The 26,035-nt window shown below is 34.3% G+C and overlaps 2 protein-coding genes across 2 annotated transcripts; one reads left to right on the top strand and one right to left on the bottom strand.

The window, feature by feature from the left end:
* LOC18608627 lies at window positions 10,471–12,260 on the bottom strand. Its single transcript, XM_007043418.2, has one exon. It carries the CDS (start codon window positions 12,065–12,067, stop codon window positions 10,670–10,672), a length of 1,398 nt encoding a protein of 465 aa, XP_007043480.2. The 5' UTR covers window positions 12,068–12,260; the 3' UTR covers window positions 10,471–10,669.
* On the top strand, window positions 12,387–24,505 carry LOC18608626 (vacuolar protein sorting-associated protein 18 homolog). The gene is made up of 24 exons (XM_018115585.1): window positions 12,387–12,632; window positions 12,871–13,093; window positions 13,441–13,653; window positions 13,759–13,898; window positions 14,394–14,489; window positions 15,437–15,504; window positions 15,735–15,836; window positions 16,088–16,232; window positions 16,495–16,638; window positions 16,731–16,850; window positions 16,981–17,037; window positions 17,195–17,254; window positions 18,280–18,387; window positions 19,029–19,171; window positions 20,003–20,081; window positions 20,573–20,635; window positions 20,849–20,979; window positions 21,070–21,175; window positions 21,446–21,634; window positions 22,342–22,569; window positions 22,854–23,009; window positions 23,394–23,555; window positions 23,725–23,841; window positions 23,999–24,505. Exons 2-24 carry the CDS (start codon window positions 12,931–12,933, stop codon window positions 24,170–24,172), a joined length of 2,964 nt encoding a protein of 987 aa, XP_017971074.1. The 5' UTR covers window positions 12,387–12,632; window positions 12,871–12,930; the 3' UTR covers window positions 24,173–24,505.

The following is a 26,035-nucleotide window of genomic DNA, read 5'->3' as shown; positions in this document are numbered from 1 at the left end:
ACGTCATACGACATATAATAATAAATAATATTTTATTAAGTTAATAATTAGTTATCAAGACTTATTTAACTTAAAATAAAAATATATAACTTATTTAATTCAAACTAAAAGTAAAAGGGTTTGATTGAACATAATAAAAATATAAAGATTTTTTTAACTTTTTCTAAATAGTTTATGATCTTTTTTAGATATTATGTTATTATATTATAATATTCAATTATAAAAAAAGTTAAATTATGTAATTAGTCTTTGTATTCTATAAAAAAGGTAAATTTAGTTTCTGTATAATAATTTATATAAATTGAGTTTTTGTACTTTATCACTTTGCTAATTTCAATCCCTAATTTTAACATAGTTAAATTTTACTGTTAAATATATTGATGTGGCATTTTGGTCAAGCTAAAATGGCATTAATTGAGGTGATGTGGCATTGATTATGTGCTAATATAACAGTTGTTGGATTTATGCTGATGTGGCATTTATTGACATGGCAAAGTATTGAGTTTAACAAAAAATAAAAGAATAAAAACACCTTAACCATAAATTGAATGAGATTAACATAAAAATTAAGAGAAAGAACAAAAAAAATTAACGATGGAAGAGATAGAATCAAAATAGGGAGAGTTATGTTTGGTTTTGAATATAGTATTGAAAATGGGGAAAATAATATGTTTTTGTTATGAATATTTTTTGTAAATATCCATTTATTCTATCTATATCTAGATTTGATGTAAATTAGATTGGATTAGGATTTAATCAATCTAATCTCTAAGGGCATGCTTGGTTGGGGGGAATGGAATAGCTATTCCTCCTTTATTCTCATTCTTGAGATAAAGCTGCATTTAGTTCAATGAAATGGCTATTTTTCAGAATAACCATTTCAAGAGAAGCCTGAATAGCCATTACCAAGGCCCCCCTTGGTAATAGCTATTCCAAATTGTTGGGAATAAGAAAAAAACTTGATTAGACAAATATACCCTTTTACAATTTTAAAAATTACCTTATAAAAAATACTAAATCTATTTTTTTTTCTCTCTTCCTCACTCCTCTCTCTAAAGCACAAAAGACACAAAATTTTTTACTTCATTTTCAAAAAAAGGGAAATGAAAATATTTAAATATTATGTAATATATTAATATTATTTCACTATAATAAATATTATAAAGCATATTACTTAATATTATTAATTGAATATAATAAATGTAACAAAGAATATTGTTTAGTATTATTTAAATTTAATGAAGAATATATTTTATCTTTTAATATTAAATATTATTTAAATATAATAAAAGGTTTAATTATCTTCTAATACAAAATATTATTAAATTATAATAAAAATATGTTTGTATTTTGGTGAAAATATTATTTAATTATAGTAAAAGTTATTTTAATTTTATTGTTCAGAATATTTTTATTTTTTAACAAAATAAATTTTTTAATTTTAATAAATAGTATTTATTTCTCATCATAGTTTTTTTTTATTTTTTAATTAAAAAATCTTTAAATTTTAATAAAGGGTATTTTTATCATTTACCCATTATTCCTTAACCATTCTTAAAATTATTCTTGCCAACCAAATAATGGAATAAGTAATAATAGCAATTTCTATCTTATTCCATTCCCATGAACCAATCTACATAATAGCTATTATTCCTCTATTCTATTCCCTTGGAATGACTATGATATTCCTATTCTATTCTTTCCAGTGAACCAAGCATGTTATAAGTGTTATCTTCATCTTGTAAGTTCTATCAAGATAAGGGAGTTATTTACTTATAAATAGACCCCCTCAGTTCATTTGTAAACACACTTCAATAAGATCTCTTTTCTTCCCTCTAAATACTTTCTTTCTTTTCTTGTTCTTTCAGTTATCTTTATTTGTTCTTTTAAGTTATTTTTATAACATGTTATCAGCACGATTCTCTCTCACACTTAAGCTTCACAAAGTCGAAGTTCAATTTTTCTTCAGGTGATTTTTGTCTATTATCACTTCAGTGTTTTGCCCAAATTTTACAAATTTATAATAAGTCAATTTTCAATTTTATATTAACTGTTTTTCATCAGTCAATTTATTATTTTGCTTGCCAATTACGATATATTGTGTAATACTAACATTTATGTTTTTCTTTTAAGCTATCACAATGTCAAATCTTACAAAGCTTGAATTTGTGGCTCTTGCTATTACCAGCAATAACTATCTATCTTGGATTCTAGATGCTGAAATCCATTTAGATGTTATGGGTCTTGGAGAGACAATCAAAGAAGAAAATAAAGCATCCAATCAGGATAAGGCAAAAACAATGATTTTCCTTTGCCACCATCTTCATGAAGGATTAAAAATTGAGTATCTCACAATAAAAGATCCAGTCGATCTTTGAAAAAGTCTAAAGGAGAGATATGACCACTAGAAAACAGTAATTCTGTCAAAAGCTCGTTATGATTGGATGCATCTGCGATTGCAAGATTTAAAAACTATAAGTAAGTATAACTCAGCATTATACAGAATTAGTTCTAAACTAAAATTGTGTGGAGAAAAGGTGACTGATGCTAATTTGTTAAAAAAAACATTATCTACTTTTCATGCCTCAAATGTGCTCCTACAGCAGCAATATAATGAAAAAGGTTTTAAGAAATACTCTAAACTGATTTCATGTCTCCTTGTGGCTGAGGAAAATAACGAGTTATTGATGAAAAATCATGAATCTCGACCAACTGGTTCTACTCCATTCTTTAAAGTGAATGCGACATCATTTAGAAATTCTGGTCGTGGTCGTGGTCGTAATCATGGACGTGGAAAAGGTTGTCATAATTATCGCAGTCGTGATGGTTACACAATTAATTATTCTGATAATAAAAATATCCATCAGAAGTGGATGAATAGTGAAGAGATACATGAAAAAGACAAAAGGTGGACAAAGTAAAATGAATACAGAAAATGTTTGTTATAGATGTGGCATGAAAGGCCATTGGTCAAGTACTTGTCGTACACCAAAGCATCTTGTTGAACTTTATCAAGCATCACTAAATATAAAGGAAACACTATCGAAACAAATTTTGTTGAAGATGATAGCCAAGTTGATATAACACACTTGGATGTTGCTGATTTTTTTGCCCACCTTGAAGGACGAATTAATCATTTGATTGGTGATGGAAATTCCAATAATGAAATTTCTTAAATTATTTGTTGATGTGTTTTAGTACAACTCTATTAGGAACTTGGTATGTTTAGTATAATTCAATTAAGAAGTTAATGTGTTTTAATATGTTTATTAGGAAGATTTTTTTTGTATTTTAATAACAAATTTTATATTTAATGTTCTCTTATATGAGTTTCTTACTATATATATTTTATTTTTTTGAAAAAAATATGGATATTCATCTGGTTAGATTCAAAATCAATGATGAAGATATTTGTCTAATAGATAGTGCTACAACGCACACTATATTTAAAGATAAGAAATATTTTTCCCACTTGACAGTGGAAGAAGCTAATGTCAATACAATATCTGGTAGTACAAGATTAATTGAAAGCTCTGAAAAAGCCAATATTTTACTACCTGGAGGAACAAAGTTCATAATAAAAGATGCATTATTTTCTACAAGGTCTCAAAGAAACTTATTGAGTTTTAAAGATATTCGTTTGAATAGATATCATATTGAGACAACAAATGAAAGAGGCACTAAATATCTTTATATTACATCTATTATATTGGGTAAAAAATGTGTATTGGAAAAATTACCCGCTTTGTCCTCTAGAATGTACTACACAAAAATTAAAATGATTGAAACTTATGTAAACTAGAAGTTTACTGATAATTTTAATGTTTGGCATGACCGGTTAGGCCATCCCGGATCAATAATGATGCGAAAAATTATTGAAAATTCATGTGGTTATCCATTGAAAAATCAGAAGATTTTTCAATTTAATGAATTCTCATGTATTACATGCTTTTAAGGTAAATTAATTATAAAACCATCACCAGCAAAAGTTGGGATTGAATCCTCTATGTTTTCGAAACATATTCAGGGTGATATATGTGGACCCATACATCCATCATGTGGACCATTCAGATATTTTATGGTTTTAATTGATGCATCAACAAGATGGTCACATGTGTGCTTATTATCAACTCGCAATTTGGCATTTACAAGATTACTTGCACAAATAATTCGTCTGCGAGCACATTTTTCTGATTATGCAATCAAGACAATTCGTCTTGACAATGCTGGTGAATTTACGTCTCAAGCTTTTAATGAATATTGCATGTCTATTGGAATAAATGTTGAATAATCTGTTACTCATGTTTATACACAAAATGATTTAGCAAAATCGTTTATCAAACGTCTTAAACTGATTGCAAGGGCATTACTTATGAATCCAAACTCTCAATTTCTGCTTGGGGACATGCAATTTTGCATGCAGCAGCTCTTGTACGCATCAGACCAACAAGTTATCATAAATTCTCCCGTATACAATTGGTTTATGGTTAGGAACCAAATATTTCCCATCTAAAAATTTTTGGATGTGCAGTATATGTTCCGATTACTCCACCACAACGCACAAAGATGGGTCTTCAAATGAGGTTAGGAATATATATTGGATATGAATCTTCATCTATAATTAAATATCTAGAACCCTCAACAGGAGATTTATTCACTGCAAAGTTTACTGATTGTCATTTTGATGAAACAATTTTTCCAACATTAGGGAGAGAAAATAAGCAGCTGAAAAAGGAAATATCTTGGAATACATTATCATTATCTAGTTTTGATCCTCGCACAAACCAATGTGAACAAGAAGTTCAAAAGATAATTCATTTGCAAAATATAGCAAATCAGTTACCAGATGTATTTACTGACCTATAAAGAGTAACTAAATCTCATATACCAGCTGCAAATGCTCCAATCAGAATTGATATAGGACAATCTGTTGTTACTAATGAGTCTAAGATACGCCAAAAGCGTGGAAGACCAATCGGTTCAAAAGATAAAATTTCTAAAAAAAAAAAGGAGCAAATATTCAAAATGGTCAAGAAGAGGAAACAAAAACTTCAGAAAAGACCCCTGACATAATTTCAGAAGAAATTCAAGTACTTGAAATTAGTGAAAATGAAGATATCTCAATAAATTATGTCATGACAGGAAAAAGATGGAACTGAAATGAAATAAACGTCGACGATATTTTTGCATATAATGTGGCGCTCAATATTATGAAAGAAAATGAGGATCTTGAACCTACATCTGTTGAAGAATGTAGATATAGAAATGATTGGCCAATGTGGAAAGAAACAATCAAAATGGAATTAAATTCACTTGCAAAATGTGAAGTTTTTGGACCTGTAGTCTGTACGTCAAATGGGGTAAAACCAGTGGGATATAAATGGGTATTTGTGCGAAAACGAAATGAGAAAGATGAGATTATGAGATATAAAGCACGGCTTGTCGCACAAGATTTTACCCAAAAGCCTGGTATTGATTATGAAGAGGCATATTCTCCTGTGGTGGATGCAATTACATTTCGATATTTAATTAGTCTGACAATACATGAAAAGCTTGAAATGCGTTTGATGGATGTAGTTACAGCCTATTTATATGGCTCACTTGAAAATGATATCTATATGAAAATCTCTAAAGGATTTAAGTTGCTTGAAGCACAAAATTTGAAATCCCGAGAGATTTATTTAATCAAATTAAATAAATATTTATACGGATTAAAACAATCTGAACACATGTGATATAATCGCCTTAGTGAATATTTGTAGAAAGAAGGCTATAAAAATGATCCAATATGCCCATGTGTTTTTATAAAAAGATTCAGATCTGAATTTGTGATAATTGTTGTTTATATTGATGATCTAAACATTATTGGGACTCTTGAAGAGTTATCAAAAGCCGTGGATTATTTAAATAAAGAATTTGATATGAAAGACCTTGGAAAAATAAATTTTTGTTTGGGTCTTCAGATTGAATACTTGACAAATGAAATTTTTGTCCATCAATATAATTATATAGCAAAAGTGCTAAAACGATTTTATATGGACAAAGCACATCCATTGAGTTCACCAATGGTTGTAAGATCATTAGATGTGAAAAAAGACCCTTTCTGACCTCATGAGGATAATGAAGAACTTCTTAGTCCTGAAGTATCATATCTTAGTACAATTGGAGCATTATGTATCTTGCTAGCAATACACGACTTGATATTTCATTTGCTGTGAATTTATTAGTAAGATATAGTTCTTCTCCAACTCGAAGGCATTAGAATGGAATTAAACATATACTTCGATATATTCGAGGAACAATGGATATGAGCTTATATTATTCAAATGCATTAAAATTAGATTTAATTGGTTATACATATGCAAGATATTTATCAGATCCACATAAAGCTCGATCCTAGACAGGTTACTTATTCACATATGGAGGTACGGCTATTTCATGGCGTTCTGTAAAGCAAACTATAGTTGCCACTTCTTCTAACCATGCAGAAATTCTAGCAATTCATGAGGCAAGTCGTGAATGTGTCTGTTTAAGATCTGTAACTCAACATATTCAAGAAATGTGTGTTTTGTCAACCAAGAAAGAAATTCCAACAATATTATACGAAGATAATACTGTTTGCATAGCACAGTTAAAGAAAGGATACATTAAAGGCGATCGAGCAAAACATATTTCGTCAAAATTCTTATTCACTCATGACCTTCAAGAAAAGGGTGATATTAGTGTTCAACAAATTCGTTCAAGTGACAATCTAGCATATTTGTTTACTAAAGCCCTTTCTACTACAACATTCGAAAAGTAGGTATAAAAGATTGAGATGCACCGTTTTAAATATCTTAAATAATGCAGTTGTCAAGGGGAGTAAAATACGCAGTGTACTCTTTTTCTTCATCAAGGTTTTTCCCACTAAGTTTTTCTTGATAAGGTTTTTAATGAAACAATATTTCATAAGCGTATTCTTGAAAAGAATTATGTACTCTTTTTTCTTCACTCGAATTTTTTTTTCATGAGGTTTTTTCCTTGTAAGGTTTTAACGAGGCATATTCTTAACACAATGGATATTCAAGGGGGAGTGCTATGAATATTTTTGTGAATATCCATTTATTCTATCTATATCTAGATTTGATGTAAATTAGATTGGATTAAGATTTAATCCATCTAATTTCTAAGTGTTATCTTCATCTTGTAAATTCTATCAAAATAAGGGAGTTATTTGCCTATAAATAGGCCCTCTCAGTTCATTTGTAAACACACTTCAATGAGATCTCTTTTCTCTTCTCTAAATATTTTCTTTTTTTTCTTGTTCTTTCAGTTATCTTTATTTGTTCTTTTAAGTTATTTTTATAACAGTTTTAAAGGTTAATGGGCTTTTTTTTTAAGATTCAATTTTTGGATCCGCATTTTTTCTTTGAAGATTCAACTAGTGTTGCAAATCAAACGCAATCAAGACAACTAGGTAAGCTTCTTAGCCTGATCAATTAAATTTAAATGAAAGGGGGTAGATTTAGGCTTCATAAGACACCAATCCTCTTTGTCCATAAGGTGAGCTTGATTTTTACATGTTAGGGGATGAAGATGATTTTCTATTACGATGCCTTGGCGGTGAGATATTAGGAGATATAAAAAGAAAGGAACCATGACTCCTTGATCTAGAAGATGTAAACCTTGATTTGCCTTTATATGGAGGGCCTTGATCATCTATTTGAAAACCAAGATGAGATTTTAACCCCTCAGTTATGACAGGTCGTTTATCTCTAGGACTAAAACTTCGAATAAGACTGCGACTTTGACTATGAATTAGGTTGCGAAAAACAATTTTACTTTTACGTTGATCATTTATAAGCTTTCTTTACCATGTGTTTAGTTCAATTTGAAATAAAATAGAAATTTTGAAAGAAAAAAAATGATGTTTCAACATAGAATAATGATTGTAAGATTTTTCTCAATTTTTTTAATTTAGTAATTATCATGTTAGCAATTGTCATGCCAACATTTGTCATGTCAACATTTTTTTGTCACATTAACATAATCATGCCACATCAGCACATAATCAATGCTACATCAACAGAAAGTGTCACATTAGCTTGGTCAAAATACCATGTTAACATATTTAACGATAAATTTTAACAATATTAGAGTTAAAGATTGAAATTAACAAAATGACAAAATATAAAAATTCAATTTACATAAATTATTATATATGAACTAAATCTATATTTTTTTTGTAAAGCATTGTATAATTTAACTTAAAAAATACTAAGCATATCCTAACTTTTTTTCTTAAATTCTTCTAAAAAGAATATTCATTGAATTCTTAGCTTATTCTATTAAAACCTTTCCAGTTGGAAAAATTATTCAAAAAAAAACTTTATACCTAAAAATAATAATAATCAAACATCTCCTTTATGTTGTGATATTGTTAGGCGTGGTTAACCTCAGGCAAATATCTAGAGAAGAAATATATCTTATACCTTTAGCATGCACAAGCTAATGGTAAAGATCTTTTACTCTCTTGCTATTTCATTCTTTTAACTTTCTTGGTTTAGAATATAAATAATTGATAGTTAATCTTGGGTGGTAAAGTCTGAAACAAACGGTTTCCAAAATTTGTGGACAATCATGGCAGGTTCAGATAAATTCAAGTGGGGACGAAAGAAGTGGCTTGACAGAGTGATGGAATTACAAGTGAAGTTGAGATATTTACTTCTTAATCTCCACACTAGTAGCAGTGTCATTTCATGGTGGCAATGGCTTCATAACAGAACAAAATCATCACTATCAGAATTGAAGGACATGCGTGTTGCTTAATTCCATAACAAAGCAGAGCACAGACGCAAACTGCAAACAACATCATTTTTCCTTCTTCTCCATCCCATTTTCTTTACATCAACTTTTCAGTCCCTTTTTCAAACATTGGAAAGGGATCATTTTCACCCTGGAAGGGATGAGTCATTTGATATTCAAACATCAACTTTGGTTTGAGTTGTTTGTAGTTTCCCTTATTAATTTCTTGCTTTTTTTTTCTCACTTATCAACCTCAAGATTACTTAACAAAAAAAATCTCAAAATTTTTTCTTAAAAAAATAGTAGTAAAAGATTATAAGGAGGAAAACAAGTGTAGATAGTCGATTTTGGTTTATACTTATTCTCTGAAAAATTATTTTATCATGTAACATTATATAAAGAATAATAAGAACAATCATTACAAGTAAAGCACTACTTCATGTAGAACAAGTAGAATAAGTGGAGCATTACTCCACGAGGAACAATTAATACAAGTAGAACAACTACTTCACATAGAATAACAATTTCACACAAATGACAATGAAGTAATCCGGAATAGGTGGCAAGGTTCACAGGTTACTTTCATATTGGGATGTTCCGGAGAGTTTGACTTGGTGGCTCAGATATGGAGATAGTTAAAAGGTCTTTCTCTTAACCTTTTCCTGAAGTACAAGTGTTTCACCCTTCTATCTTGTTCTCGTATACCTGTTCACATACACCTTCTTCTCTTATATCTATTCATGTATAGCTTGTTCTCTTGTACCTGTTCACGTACAACTATTCTCTATCAACTCCTACTCGAGAATAAGTCTCATTAAATATAATTACTTTAACAGTCACATAATAAGTTTTTAACCGTTATTCAATATTAACTCTCAGTAACGGTTACCTAACATTAAATTTCTCTTTAATGGTATCATTCATTACGTGTATTAAAACCTTTTCTTGTAACCGTTACTTCTGACACTCTATATAAAGCCTTCACAATTCAAAGAAAGAGACTTTTCTCCTCCACTTTCAAAATTATCGAACTCTCGCTCAAAGCTTTTCTCTCTATCCTATTCTCATTTAGAACACCTATTCTTTTTTTATTCTCTTCCACCTTCCATAACATTTAGTACTTCAGGAACTGCTCCAATCTTCCTCTCCGTCACCTCCAGTACATCTCTTACTTGTTTGCAACGCTTCCTCTTCTTATCACAAGAACCCCCTTTACAGCAAGTATGAATCAATCTATTTATCAAGGTAAAAGAGAAAGAAAGAAACTATGTTGATGATTAACAATTAGCATCAGAGAATCTTTTTTCATTTTAGAAGAAGTGCTAACTAGTCTTGATTCACTTACTCAACAGTTATGGGAATAGAAAAATAGATCATAATTAGAGAGGAAGATAAAAATGCCACTCATATGCTTGGATAGAAAACAGCAAGGCAAAAGTAAAATCTCCAGCCCCTTTAGGGAAAACATAAATCATGCTTATCTATCTAAGATGAATATCTGGCTTATAACACCGAAGCCGTTTATTTATGCAAGAAAGAAAGACATTCCTGAATTTGGTAAGGAATCCTGAAAGAAAAGTGCAGAAAGAATAGCCAACTGGTAGGATAGTTGTCAATATGAAAAAGAAATATTATATTTACTTTCACCTATCAACTGTTGTTACAAAGAAAGGAAAAAAAAATATCTTCACCCGAAAGCAAGAGAAAAGCTTATCTTATTATTGCATAATAGAGAGCGTAAAAGCTTAATCAAGCGCTTACATATATGAATTAAGCCAACATAAACCCATTCTTAACCCATAACAAGAGTTATGGTATGATTCACAACCCCAAAACCCCCGGACTCCGTAGCTTAAAAAAGTCAAGAAGAAAATTAACAAATGAATCAATCTTCCTCTCCTTCCCCTTCTGCAAAACTCAGAGCCTGACAAACAGAGTCCTCTGCTTCTTCCTCCATACAGAAGTACGATTTCCTTCCCATCAATTCAGCCACTCTTTTTGCCGGACCTGAATCACGAGGACTTTTACCCAAAAATCTGACAGTCCTAATCTTCGGTAGTACATCGTTCATCTTATTATCTGGCTCTGGAGATTCTTCCTCCGTTTCACACTTGAAAACTACCACTTCACTAGGAATTTCCCACTTCTTCTTCACTCTGCTCTCACTCTTCTGATTCTTGCAGGAATCCACTAGCCGTTCATGCGAAACACGCTTCTTCTCATGCCTGTTACTTTCCTCCTTACCATTTTCTGGTAAAGACCGCTTTCGAGCATCGTTCACACTGAAATTCCCATTGCTTTGATTGGCAATCTGATTGTACCGGCTCGCTACGACCCTTCCAGGTTTCAATGGTTTCTTTGCTGTTACTGATTTTTCTCCATCTTTGAAGAGTCTTTTTGGCTGAACTGTAGCGAGAACCCCATCTTCTTTCTTAACAGCCCTTTTACACCCTACTGTGGTTGCAGCTGGCTTAGGAGCTTCAACCTTAGAAGTTTTACGTGATCTAGGGCTAACGCTCAAGCTCTTGCCTCTCTCTCTTGTAACCTTCCCTTCATCAATATCTTGAAGCTTAAAGAAACAGGATTTCCGGCGACTCTGTATTGACTGAATAGGGGTGGTGACTTCCTGCTTCGTCAATTGCCTCGATTTCATAGCAGAGAAAATCTCCGTTGGACCTAAACTAACCCCCCTTCGACTCATTTTTGTTTTAGCACTTGACAACAATGGATCTTCAATCTTTTTTCCCATCTCCAAATTCCCGATGCGCTGTTTTTGCTCCATGAATTTAGCAGGCACTATTCTTCCTCTCATCGCAATACTTCTCGCATTGTACTCAGCTTTTTCGAGACGAAGAGATTCAAGTTTCGATGACAAACGAGAGATCTCCTTCTCAATCTCTTCAATCTCCATATCAATCTTTTTCTCATCGTGCTTTTTCTCTACTTCTTTCCCAACTCCACTCTTCAGTTTCCCTGACAAAGGCTCGACAAAAATACCCTTCAGCGCCTGCTCTTTAGAGTTACCAATAACATTCTTGGAACAAAGAGGCTTGACAAGAGACGCAGTAGATTTAAAAGAAACAGGGGACTTTAGCCAAAGGGGGCTCTGATTTTCTTTGCTGCCATCAGATTCTAGTGACTGATTCACCGACCCAGATTCAAGATTACCCCAAGAAGCCTTGATGGCGCTGGTATCTTCAGACTCTCCATTGTCAAAAGCCGCATTGTTCCAAACCTGGAGCTCCGGCACATTAAACGAATCTGGGTATTGAAGAATACTCATCTCTGTACACTTTGAATCAAGAATTCCTGAAAAAAGGAAAAAACAACAACAAATTTGAGTGTTAAAAGAACTACGCAGAAATGTATGTATTGTTTTGCTAATCTCCGGAGAATATTGGTAAGAGAGAAAAAGAGAGATAAATGTATTGAGGGAATTTCGTTTTCTTGAGAGAGATATGACCGTTGGGCAAAAGTAGACGTTAGAGGAGGGTTGTTGGTGAAATCTGAGCCGTTAGATCATAAACGGCTCCTACAGACGCTCCGATTTGATTTAAAGGTTAACTGGTAAAAAAAAAGGGGAATTGAGTGTATTGGCATTTGACAAATTGTTACGAGGGTCTAAGTACAATCTTATCCTTAATGATGATTAACTTTTTGGGTCCACAGGGCGCGCTTCTTCTCCTCCCTCGACCTCTCCATGGCCCATGACGGTTCAGATCCGGCAAGATGAGTCATACGACATCGTTTGCTCTTAGAAATCCAATTATCAAACTGGATTTCACTGAAGTATAGCTGTTAAAATATCCGGAAACTTTTCCGGTTGATCGCCTCTCTTATTCGTTCAGGTACTCTTTTCTTCTAAACGAAAAATGCGCAACTAAATTTCAATTAGCATTCTTTGGCAAAAATAAAAAAGGTTTCAATTGGTGTTAGCATTACTTTTATTTATTTGCAGTTTACTTGAGCGATCTTTCTAAATTTCATTTCTATTAAAGTAAAGATCTCATGTTCCGTTTTTCTGCAATCGCGAAACCTAATTGTCTCTAATCATACTTCCTCTTAATTTTGGAATCATCACGGCAGTCCGTGGAGGGACGGCTCGCGAGAAAATCAACGGCGGGAGAGGTTGGGTGACGGTGAAGGATGGATAAAGGGAGACAAGTGTTCGCAGTAGACCTTCTAGAGAGATATGCGGCGAAAGGCCGCGGTGTGATTACGTGTATGGCGGCTGGAAATGATGTGATTGTGTTGGGAACAAGTAAAGGTTGGGTTATCAGACACGATTTTGGGGTGGGAGATTCGTATGGTATCTTCTTTTATCCTTACCTCTTTTGCTTTACTGGATTTCTCTTGTATAGGTTAATTCACTTTCTGTAAAATTAATCATGTAAATTTTTAGTTCTCAGCTAAATAGTGTGCTAATTTTCGAAATGCCAGGCTAGTTTTAAATCAGATTTTTAATCCTTGTTGGTTAAGTAATTACCTTAAAGTTGAATTGAACTTGAACTCATTGATATAAGGTGTTTGATTGAGCTTCTTACTTAAGGTACCAAGTTGAGTTATGGCAGTTGAGAGGTTAACAGCCGAGTTATTGTTCGTTTATGATATTATGGAAGCATTTTTGTAATTTTGCTTGTCTATTTGGAATCTTAGATTTTGATCTCTCTGCGGGCCGACCTGGGGAGCAATCCATCCATAGAGTTTTTGTTGATCCTGGGGGCAGCCATTGTATTGCCACTGTTGTTGGCAGTGGAGGTGCTGATACATTCTACACTCATGCAAAGTGGAACAAGCCACGCATATTAAGCAGATTGAAAGGGCTAGTTGTCAATGCTGTTGCCTGGAATAGGCAACAGATAACTGAAGGTAATTTAACTTTTGGCCATTGCTTATTTGATAATACCGAGCTTTGTGTGTATTGATTTAGTTATGTTATTGTGTACTTTTATGTAATTTTTTTTTCTAATGCAGCTTCTACAAGGGAAGTCATTCTTGGTACAGACAATGGCCAACTCTATGAAATTGCAGTAGATGAGAAGGACAAGAGGGAGAAGTATATAAAGCCTTTATTTGAATTAGCAGAACTTCCAGAAGCTATCATGGGTTTGCAGGTATTTCTTTTTGTGCCTTTCTTTTGGGAATGGGCTTTAAATTTTCTCTTGTTTCATCTTTTTGAGAACCCTTTGTACTGATGTAGATGTTCTCTTGTGAAAGCAACTAGACCATCCTCTTTCTTTAGCCAAAAGTAAAAAGAATAAAAAAACAAGGAAGAAGAAAGTCTTGTTTGGATGGTTAAAGTTGTAATTTGCCTGTGCTTATTTGTCTGTACAACCGTGCATGATATGTCTTCTGTTGCCAGTATTGTTTTACGCTAAACAATTTATATTTGATAATAAACTAGTTGGAACATGTTGCTATGTAAGTAGGTTCTTATCTCCTATGTTGATAATGTCAGAGGAGTCATTGGTTCATGAAACTGGCCTGGAAACAGCATTCACATAATCCTGTTCTTTCTTCTTAATTACTCACAGTGTGGGTTTGTACAGATGGGAACAGCTATCTTAAGCTTCTTTCTTCCTAATAATTGGCATTGTGGCTTTGTACAGATGGAAACAGCTATCTTAAGCAATGGAACTAGATATTATGTGATGGCTGTTACTCCCACAAGACTTTATTCTTTCACTGGAATTGGATCACTAGAGGTAAGCTAAGCTCCAATGCCTTTTCCCTCTGTTTTGGGAGTTTTAAAGTGATTGGCTATAAGGAACATGTTAATATGTGAGCTGCGTTATTTGTCTGTTGTGCTGCTGCTTCTTTCTTTCTTTACGCGCACACATCCACGTAAATGTATGATCCAGTGCCCTTAAGCCATAACTTAATTGGCACATTAAAATGCCAGCTTCCTTTTTTCTCTGCTATTGCTTATGCAATTAAATTAGACCCCTCTCCTGGGGACTGAAAGACAGTATGGCTTTGTTTTTTGGTGGGGGGTGGGGAAGGGGGTTGAAGGGAGGAGAGGGGAGGGGATGTGTTCTATTAGTTTTTTCTTTTCCATTGTGGTGCTTAAGTTACTTGTCTTTAAGGTCATACCATAATATTGATGCTTTTTGAGGATTTATAGATTGAGGTCCCTTTTGTCCTTTTTATTTATTTATTTATTAATCGGTTGAGCCAGATTCTCTTCATCTCTGGAATTTCTATACAGTCATTTAGATGTGCCTTTTTTTTTCTTTTTTCTTTTTTTTGCAATCTAGGTGCAACAAAACTTCTCATCTAAGTGCCAACTGTGTGCATAAATTTTATTGTTTTCCTGAATTTGTTCTCACTTTGAAGTTCTCTTCCCATGATTTGCATAGCCTTCTGTCTAGCTTGGTGTATTATATTGTGGAAAGGTACCTTCTCTTTTAATTTATAGTTTTTTGCATGCTAGACTGTTTTTGCCAGCTACTTCGATCATGCTGTGCATTTCATGGAACTTTCCTGGTGAAATACGAAACATGCAACTGTGCGCATAAATTTTATTATTTTCCTGATTTCTTCTCACTCCGAAGTTCTCTTCTCATGATTTTCATAGCCGTCTGTCTAGATTAGTGCATTACATTGTGGAAAGGTACCTTTTTTTTTTAATTTAAAGTTTTTTGCATGCTAGACTGTTTTTGCCAGCTACCTAGATCGTGCTGTGCGTTTCATGGAACTTCCTGGTGAAATACCAAACAGGCAAGTGTTCTTTTTCATGATTGTATTTTGTAATTTGAACTACTCATAAGAGAGAACAGAGCCTTGTGTTAGCAGAACTTATGTAATGGCATGTTCAGCTTATTGTTTTTGGGTAACATAATCATTTTTGCTTATTGGTTGAGAACTACTATCTCCCTCTTCTAGTAAATAAATATAAAATTATGGTGCTTTCTGAGTGAGATTTTTCTGCTGCTATTGTGTTCTCTCAGTGAACTGCATTTCTTTATCAAGCAAAGGAGAGCTGTTCATTTTGCATGGCTTTCTGGAGCCGGTATATACCATGGTGGCTTGAATTTTGGAGCACAGCATAGGTAAAGAATTAAATCCTTAACTTTTTCTTCTTTTGTTAACCATCTGTTTACTTTCTTTCTTTGTTACTTCCTTTTCTTGCCTTTTCAAAAATTAAATTTATATTTTATACTTAAATTGCTGCTTTGCTTTTGATTTTGTTTTAGGTTGTATTTCACTTACATTTATAATGCATTGGAACTAGTTGTTATATCTGATGAAATTCCATACGAGTGTTCACTCACCATCAGTTGTTACGGATATTTTGATCCAGCTCTCCAGATGGTGATGAGAACTTTGTGGAGAACAAGGCTCTCCTGGACTACACAAAGTTGTCTAATGGTGCGGAAGTAGTCAAACCCAGTTCCATGGCGGTGTCTGAATTTCATTTCTTGCTTCTTATTGGAAATAAGGTTAAGGTGTGTTGTGATAAACACTTATGTTTTACTTAACTGCTGATGTTGTCCATTGGAAAGGTTCTGAATTCAGTTACATCTATTTTGGAAATGGGTTTTCTTATGAGTATGAGAGACTTTGATTTCTAAGAGCCCCCTTTTATTTTATTTTTGAAGGATCTTGGGATTAGTTTTGTTGGTGTTTATGTAGGATTGTTTACATTTGCTTTTTTCCTGTTCTTGTAGCTTTTACACTCATGTGCTATGTTCTTTAAATGCTACATAGGTTGTAAACAGAATCAGTGAGCAAATCATAGAGGAACTTCAGTTTGATCAGGCATCAGACTCTAATTCAAGAGGGATTATTGGACTATCTAGTGATGCAACTGCAGGGTTGTTCTATGCATTTGACCAAAACTCTATTTTTCAGGTTTGTATCTTACAATTGATTTTATCTACTGTTTTGGTCCAGACTGTACATGACTAATTTTCTCTGGCTTCCGGATTGAAAACATTTTTTAGGTTTCTGTGAATGATGAAGGACGAGATATGTGGAAGGTCTATCTAGATATGAAAGAGTATGCTGCTGCATTAGCAAATTCTCGTGACCCACTCCAAAGAGACCAAATATATTTAGTTCAGGTCCTGTCTGGCTGACTTCTTGTCTTTCAAGTAATAGGTGTTTTGGTTATAGACATCTAATGTAGTTTCATAACACAAAACTTACATGAGCTCATCTTAATTTGATATGTCTGGAACATTGGTTATGCAGGCTGAAGCTGCATTCACCTCCAGGGACTTCCTCAGGGCAGCATCTTTTTATGCAAAAGTGAATTTTCTGTTTCTTGACTTTGTTTTATTATGTATTTAATTTATTATCTGAAAGCATCCATTCTCTGTTAATGTTGTAGATCCACATAGGGTGGAGTGTGTGTGTGTGTTTTCCACATACAGGAAAAATTATAGCTGATGTGGGTGTTTTGCAGATTAACTATATACTATCATTTGAGGAGATAACTTTGAAGTTTATTGGTGTCGGCGAACAGGTTAGTGCTGTATCTTACCTCTTCTTTTTAGTTTTGAACTGATAACTTTACTTGTCTTTCATATTTGTGAAGATGTACAAACTTAATCAAGTTGGTTTTCACTTTTATTTTTACCATATCATGTTTGCTGCAACCAGAGGCAGGAATTTCCGTGGGGGTTAATGGTAGAAGTATAAATACGCTGAGCTGAGGATTTTTATTCTTTAATATGATGACTGTTTATGTTTTGTCTGCTGACTTAACAATTATCCTTAATCTATAAGCCTGTGCCTAAAACAAAACTAAAAACATAGCATATCTAGATTCAAGTTTTTCAGTGTGATATGCAGGGTGACATTATGTCATCATACACGCATACACGCATACACTCAAACACGCATGAGTTTATTGTTTTGACCAACACTCTCAGCATTTGGCTTATTAGACATACGTTGACAAATTAAGGTCAAAGTTGAAGATTGGTCCCTGTAGTATATCTATTTTAAGGATTTAGTCCCTCTACCACAGTTTCTGGGAATTAAATCTTTATAATTTAATCAAATGTCAGATTGAAGACAATTGTTAATATGTGAATTTTCAATCGTTAAATTAGGTGATATGGTATAATCTTGGTCTTGTGGTATGACACGTCGACTTTTTTGCCAACTGGCTACATATTCTGGGCTGCCTAAAAATCTCTCCTTTTTTTTTTTTCCCCAGCTGGCTACATACTTTCTTTTATCAGGTTTTCTATGTTATATATAAATTATTAAATATATAATCAGTAAAGAAAAAGTCAAAATAATCAACTGGGACGGAGTGGTCAACTGGCGAAAAAAGTCCACGTGGCTAAAATAATGCCACATTAACAAATTTAACGGTTGAATATTCACACCATTAACAGTTGTCCTCTGTACAACATTTAATGAAAGTATAGGGATTTAATTTGCTGAAACTATGGTATAGGGACTAAATCCTTAATATTGATAAGAGCAGGGACCAATCTTAGACTTCAACAACAAATTTAATATGTGCTTTGGCTACAGGATGCTTTGAGAACCTTCTTATTGCGGAAGCTTGACAATCTGGCAAAGGATGACAAATGCCAAATAACGATGATCTCCACATGGGCAACGGAACTGTACTTGGACAAGGTTTTAATGTTTTCCATGCATGACTAATAGATATATCATCTAGCTATCTTCATTTTTTCTTTCTTTTCCTTCTATGACATGCTAGTGGCTTTACAAAACTGAAACATGTGATTAGCAACAGGTTAGAATGGCAAGATACTAAGGTTGTTACATGATGGTTCTTAGATCATCAGACTTGTTTTCAAGTGCTTTTCATGTCCATTCCTATATGTTAATAGATAATAGCTACATGAGATAAGTGTGCAATATAAATGTTTTTTCTTTGTCGCTTTCTACGCATACATGAGATAAGTGCCCAACATAAATATTGTTTCTTTGTCTGCTTTTGCCCCTTTTTTTGTTCCGCCTTTAGGTCGTTTACCATCCTCATGCTCTTCCAGCTATATGCAAGGCAAATAAAAAGTAAATGTTTGCCATTGTTATTTTGTTCTGAACCTGATGAGTAGTAGGCATAAAAACTTGGAAGCGACTCTCGAATGCGTCTGCTTTTTGGGAAATCAACACTGTCTATTATTTGCCATTTGGATTGCACTGTTTTAAGAGGATTAATTTCTCTCTTCTTGCAAGAAAGTCATGTAGTGGTAGTTGATAATTTACCATTTTGTATCTATAATACCGAATTTTGCATTCCAACATTTTAGATAAATCGGCTTCTTTTAGAAGATGACACAGCTTTGGAGAATCGCAATTCAGAATATCAGTCAATCATTAGAGAGTTTCGTGCTTTCCTTAGTGACTGCAAAGATGTATTGGATGAGGTGACTACAATGAGAATTCTAGAGAGGTAATCATCTTGTGATTTGTAAATTGTTTGTTATTCTCTTCTAATTGTCAACATTATTATTGTAAGTAATCTTTCATGGTTTTATAACATTTTGTCTCACATTTGTTCTGTCTTATTGGTTCTAGATTTAATTCTAAAAGAATGTTATCATAGGAAGATACCGGTCCTGCCACGTTAGCTTACAGTCAAGACTTTGGAAGTAGTTCTTCACCTCTGGACTTCCATTCATCAGTTGATGTTTATCTTGCGTCAAAATATAGGACTAGTGGTAGCATGAATATATAACAGTATTGACACTTGTAAAGCACAACATACCTGAAGGTTAATCTCCATATTTGGTCAATAATAACTTTGGGTTACTTCTTGGGTACTATCACATAAAAGGCTTTCTTGTGTAAGGATGGATTCTTGGTATAATAAACTCCATAAGGCAAGAGAAGTGAAAAATTTATTTATTTCTTTTATGAAGTGGAATTGCAACCCCTGCATTTCATGAGAATCGTGGGATTTGCAAGGAATTTAATTCTAGTGCATTGTGCCAGATGAACTACCGAAAATATACCATTTCTCAGGAGTTGGCAGCTATTCTTGCATTGCTGATGGTTAGACCCATAATGAGATGATTGTGTCTGGACTCTGGACAAGAGGCCTTGTCTTTTGCTTAAATAATCAGAATACATGTCTGCTTTACTTGCTGCAGTCTCTAGTCAACACATCAGTTTTGAAACATTACCATGCTCATGTTGACTCTTTATTGGATTCTTTAGTCAGTTAACCCTTTAGAATTGAAGCATTAACAACAATAATATGTTATTTTGCAAATTTTTGCAGCTACGGGAGGGTTGAAGAATTAGTCTATTTTGCTAGTCTGAAGGAACAATATGAAATTGTTGTTCACCATTATATTCAGGTACTAGCATATTTTCTATTATTGTCATTGGCACCTATTGCTTCTTTTCCTCATGTCACTTGATCTAGAATTCATCTTTCCTGATGCTGCCATGTTTTTGTGTTTATTTATTTATTTATTTTTCTTATTTTTTGGGGAGTCTTAATGCTTTAAATTTCTGGACACTCTGCTCATAAAGCTTTTTGTGGTTTTGTTTGTGCAAAGTCTTAAGTTTATGATTGGGAGCTTGCTTTTGCTATGGAAACTTTTCATTTTCTCTTCTTAATTCCAATGGATAATATACTTATTGTCCTTCATTTTTTTTTCTACCGGTGGCTTAATAAGTAACAGAAAAAAGGAGGTAAAATGGTAGACATATTAGTCATTTATGGTTAAGATTAAAAAGAGAGAGGCTTTGTTTACTTTTATAAACAAGATAGGCGTTAGATTTTTTTTGCTTTGTTATTCCATTTTTTGTTTTACACTTACAGCTGTTCTACCTTTTCCTTTAGCAAGGAGAAGCAAAGAAGGCATTGGAAGTGCTTCGGAAACCTGTTGTTCCAATAGATCTTCAGGTACACATCAGGTTCCCAAACATTCTTGCCATCACATGCTGCTTGTTGCTTAGCAGGTCCCTGTAATATTTTCTTCATTTTTCATATCAGTGATTTCCTCTTCTGGTTTTGTTTATAAGCTAGTTGATCTTTTATCTTTGTAATAGAATACAACCTATCATTTCTAGTTCATACTTAGTGAATTCAAATAACGTTATTGCTCTTAATTTGCAGTACAAATTTGCCCCGGATCTTATTACTCTTGATGCATATGAGACTGTGGAGTCATGGATGGCCTCAAACAACCTGAACCCAAGGAAACTTATTCCTGCAATGATGCGTTATTCAAGTGAACCTCATGCAAAGTACTGGTCTTCCCATATTTGCTTTTTTAATCATTTGTTTCTTCTATAGATTCTGAATGACTTCCTACCGCAACTTTGTGCAACATGCAGGAATGAAACCCATGAAGTAATCAAATACTTGGAATTCTGTGTTCACCGTTTGCATAATGAGGATCCAGGAATCCACAACTTATTGCTATCTTTGTATGCTAAGCAGGTTGGGTTGTTTGGTTTAATATTTAGAAGCTTTACTCCTTTAAGTTTATAGTGGTTTGCACATGAGGGGGTATGTTTGTAGACCAAAAATCTTTTTTGACCCTTATCTAGCAACTTGAGCAATTGACTGGTTTTGAAAGCTCAAAACCAGCAATGATTTCAAACTATGTCTCATTTGTTTCATTTAGTACATACATTTACAGTAAGGTTGAGGATATTGTTTGCCTTGTCTTCTTCTTTATTTCTTGATTTTCTTTTATATTATATCTAGGAAGATGATAGTGCCCTTCTGCATTTCCTACAATGCAAATTCGGAAAAGGACGAGAGAATGGGCCTGATTTCTTTTATGATCCCAAGTATGCTCTGCGTCTCTGCCTCAAGGAAAAACGAATGCGTGCCTGTGTTCATATATACAGTATGATGTCAATGCATGAGGAAGCTGTTGCTCTTGCTCTCCAGGTAATGTCTTTGCAAATGCCTCTGACAATGCCTTGCTTTATAACAATTCTTTCATGCCATTTCTATTGGAACTTGTGTAATTGTTGTGAGGATTTGGATTTAGAAGAATATAGTACACTGATGAAATTCATTCTGGAATTAGGCACATTGGCTTATTATATTAATACTCAGATATGTAAAACATCTCTCTCCCTCTCTCTCTCACACTCGCATTTCTTTGGACTTTTTGGGTATGGATTATTATTGTTATCATTATCTACCTGTGTTTTATTTTCAAAAAAAAATAATCTACCTGTGTTTAAAATATTTGTCAAGCTGCATGTCAAAATTCTTTAAATCCATGATGATTAGAAGTTGGCTTATCGTGTTAGCAATGGTTTTTCACGTGCAAATCCCTAGTTTAAATTCCTCTAATGCGGGCTTCCAATAAATCCCTTTGTTAAGGACAGCTTGCTGTCAAATTTGAAGGTGTGGACTATAAAGGACGACCATCTTTGCATGCCTTTGTGAGATTCACTCAGACATGTATGACTAGATGAAATAGTCATGTTCAACTATCATTGAATTGTGCTTTTTAAAATAGATGTTGGCAGCTAGTTAAATCTGTCATCTGTCTGTATGATGTATGATAGTGGTACCTTTTCTCAAATATAATTTTTCAGGATTTTACATTAAATTAATGTGTATGCTATTTTTGGTTGCTCTAGGTTGATCCAGAGCTTGCAATGGCTGAAGCCGACAAGGTTGAAGATGATGAAGACTTGAGAAAGAAGCTTTGGCTAATGGTTGCTAAGCATGTTATTGAGCAGGAAAAGGGTACTAAAAGGGAGAATATACGGAAGGCAATAGCATTTCTCAAGGAAACAGATGGCCTATTAAAGATCGAGGACATATTGCCATTCTTTCCTGACTTTGCCCTTATTGATGACTTCAAGGTAGGATTTTAGCATGTTGAGTTGCCCATGCTTATATCCTTCCAGGGATGATATTATTCTGAAATACTTCTCTCTCTCTCTCTTTTGCACACATGCGAGCGCCTGCTTTCAGCTACTCATTTATAAATTTTAAAATTTTAACCTGAGGGTCTCTATGGAATACTCTCATTATTAGTTTAATATGAGAAATTCTGCAAGGATGTTAGTCAATTCCTCCAAGTCCAAGTATTTATTCTGTATCTATACCTTCCATTAAATTTTGCTCTTCTATTGTTTGTATGTAGGAGGCAATTTGCTCCTCACTGGAGGATTACAACAAGCAAATTGAGCAACTTAAGGAGGAGATGAATGATGCTACACATGGTGCTGACAACATTAGAAATGATATTAGTGCACTAGCTCAAAGATATGCTGTGATTGATCGTGCTGAGGAATGTGGGGTACTGTTCATCCTGATTTCTGATGTTCGGTGTCGTTGACAAGTTGCATTCTTGGGTTTATTTTTAATGGATTATGGAGCTAAACCATTCGTGCTTGATTTAGTCTGCTGTGGGATTCTGTGTAGTTCTACAAGAACTCAAAGAGTTTTACCCACACCATGGGGACACCTTGCCTTGCTTTTACCATTATATCTGGCTCCAGCACAGACTTTGAGAGCCAGTGAATATTAATTTTATTGAAAATTGCTTGGCTCTGGCTGATATTTTAATTTATTTTGGTGTTGGCCATATTATAGAAAAATTCGCATTGCTTTCTTCTATGTTACTTTCCTCAACCTATGAATTTATAGCTTTTGATTAGGCAACTTCTCTCTGAATTGTCAGATCTGTAGACGTAAAATCTTGGCTGTTGGCGGGGATTATAGAATTACTCGTGTTTATACAGCTGTAGGACCAATGGCTCCTTTCTATGTCTTTCCATGTGGACATGCCTTTCATGCCCACTGCCTGATTGCTCATGTGACACGTTGCACCAATGAATCTCAAGTGAGTTGTTTGCTTATCATTCTCAGTTCTCATATGTTTATGTTGCACATGTTTATGCTTTTGCTGAAATATAACTCTTTCTGGTTATTATATTTCCTGTTGGCCTTGGTAAAAGTTTTGATGAGATTTGGGGTAGCAATCCAACTTAAGAGTTAAATATGTGTGGCAGGCAGAATATATACTGGATTTGCAGAAGCAACTAACTTTACTTGGTAGCGAAGCCAGGAGGGAATCTAATGGTGGTATCACAGATGAATCCATAACCAGCATGAACCCTGCAGATAAGGTATCATTTCCCTTTCTATTGTTCACCTTTGGTGTCACTTCCATTTAACTTCACTTGAATCTATGGCTTTGGTGTTTGCTGGAAATTCATCCACTAGGTTAGTAGCAGACAAAAAAGTCACTAGTTAATTGACATTTCTCGTTTGATTGGTGGGCAGCTCCGATCACAGTTAGATGATGCAGTGGCCAGTGAATGCCCATTTTGCGGTGAGTTAATAATCCGTGAAATCTCTTTGCCTTTTATTTTGGCGGAGGAAGCCCAGCTGGTTGCTTCGTGGGAGATAAAGCAACAAAACCTTGGAAACCAAAGAAGCATTTCTTTACCTCTATAATTAGATTATGGGTGTTCTTGGATGTGTGCCTGTGTATCTGCAAGGAGCCGTTGTATAGTTTTGTCTTCTCTCTGATTTTCTATACCTTCTTGCATCAGTTGAGTCTCGAAGAATGGTGCCTATTCATGAAATGTAATGGTGTGTAATTGCTGTGTTTTTATTTTATTTGTAATTTTTGCCCCTGCATTCTTTTTCTTTCTTGCTACAAGTACTTTTCCCTCTATTTGATTGGGGAATTGGCTTTCTCCGTAGCAATGTAATCAGGCAATGTTTGTAATTTGTCATCAAAGACAACTGTTCCAATAATTTCCATGTGTTCGGTTTGGGCTTCCTTGCCGAACTCCATTTACCTTAAAACCAGCCATCCTTGATCGGTAGGGCGACTGGATTGTAGGTATCCAAAATATTTCCCAGCTTCACTCGTGCCAGCCAACGAATGAATTTTCACATGACTGAAGGAAAGATGTCCTTGAGCCGTATGACTTGTTCGAGTAAAGGCATATTTTGCAAAATTTGCCTTATCCATCAGTTCAAGTTTTCTTGCGCAGCCGATGGCTTATTTGATGTGTATGTTTACCCACATTAAGCCCAAGATTTGGTCACATTGAACAATCATGTCTACTTGATTTTTTCTCTTTTCAGTAAATTTTCTCAAACTTGTCAGGTAAATTTGTCTGTTTCTTTCTTTTTGTCGTTTTCATTTTCTCTAAAACGAAAAAGCAAAAGAAACAGCTGCATGCTTGACTGAAAGCGTCGACTTCTCTTTGTAATGGATCTGCAAATGTTAATCTTTCATCGGAAGAGAAGGTTTGGTAAGGAACAGCCTCTCCAAGGGAATAAGGGGGGAAAGAAGGCATGAGATAATGCCTACTAAGAAATGAAACAGCATAGTCATTCAATTACTACTTTGAATTTATGTAAGTTTAATTCCTTGGTATCTTTGGTTAATTCAACCATTGTGTGTTATTGCAGCGTATTTGAGGTGCCTGCCCAAATTAAAAACCAACTCAAAAACAGATGAGACCTTACAATCAAAAGAGTAGATAATAGAGACACAAATTGATAGCAAAAAACTTTACAACTGTTTGTTTCATTTGATACCCTAAAATCCATTCATCCCCGAAAGCTGAGCATCGAAATTTACATCCTCAACAATACTCTTTTGTCCTCTGTACAACTTTCGCATTTACAGCTTCCACACCCTTCCCTCTACAGTAATTTTCCCCCTTTTCCATTGTTGGTGGGGTAGGATGTGAAGAGGGGAAAGACAAAAACAAAAGTTAAAAGTCTACTCTAGTCTTATCCTTGGCCCCAGCAATTCAGATACATGACTCGCCGGATCGACTCATCGGCTTGAGCATCACGGTTCCCCACCATCCCGGGGAAATCGGAGCCGATCATCCCGGAAACCGGCCGTAGGTCAGATGAGTCCCCACCGAAGAGCCTCCCCTGGCCCCGTTGGAGAAACTTGACGCCTGCTTTCCATTTTTGACCTTGGTTTTCACCGTGGCCTTGCACCACTGCCATGCTCGTCGCCATCCACACTCTGTTCAGGTAACTCATCCTCTCGACTCTTCAGCTCGGTCTTTAGATTTTAAGTATGAGCTTCTTTGACACAGAGACTAGGGTGAAGGAAGAAAGAGTGGGGCTATATTTATAGAGGAGTAGAGGAAGAGTAGTATTAGGAAACCGGAAGGCTGTTTTTGTGAAAGAGTGGTTTTTTGCTGCTTTTGCTGTTTCGGCTTTATTATTGGTGGTGTCTAAACGATATTTTATCAGGATAAAGTATACAGCTTCTGTCTCGCGCTTTTTTTTTCTTAAGTCTCAACTTTGTATTTGGTAGGGATTGCTAGCGTGATAGAA

Source organism: Theobroma cacao, chromosome 2 (genome assembly GCF_000208745.1).
Source record: "Theobroma cacao cultivar B97-61/B2 chromosome 2, Criollo_cocoa_genome_V2, whole genome shotgun sequence".
In the NCBI taxonomy this organism is placed as follows: domain Eukaryota; kingdom Viridiplantae; phylum Streptophyta; class Magnoliopsida; order Malvales; family Malvaceae; genus Theobroma; species Theobroma cacao.
Note: the sequence above shows the minus strand (reverse complement) of the source record. Positions and strands in the feature narration are given on the sequence as shown.

Excerpts from the sequence above, each read along its gene's own strand:
- LOC18608627 (XM_007043418.2), bottom strand. The coding sequence starts at position 12,067 with ATGAGTATTCTTCAATACCCAGATTCGTTTAATGTGCCGGAGCTCCAG.
- LOC18608626 (XM_018115585.1), top strand. The coding sequence starts at position 12,931 with ATGGATAAAGGGAGACAAGTGTTCGCAGTAGACCTTCTAGAGAGATAT. Across the intron at positions 14,490-15,436 it reads CTGGAATTGGATCACTAGAG|ACTGTTTTTGCCAGCTACCT; the intron begins GTAAGCTAAGCT and ends TTTGCATGCTAG. Across the intron at positions 16,639-16,730 it reads ACCAAAACTCTATTTTTCAG|GTTTCTGTGAATGATGAAGG; the intron begins GTTTGTATCTTA and ends AACATTTTTTAG.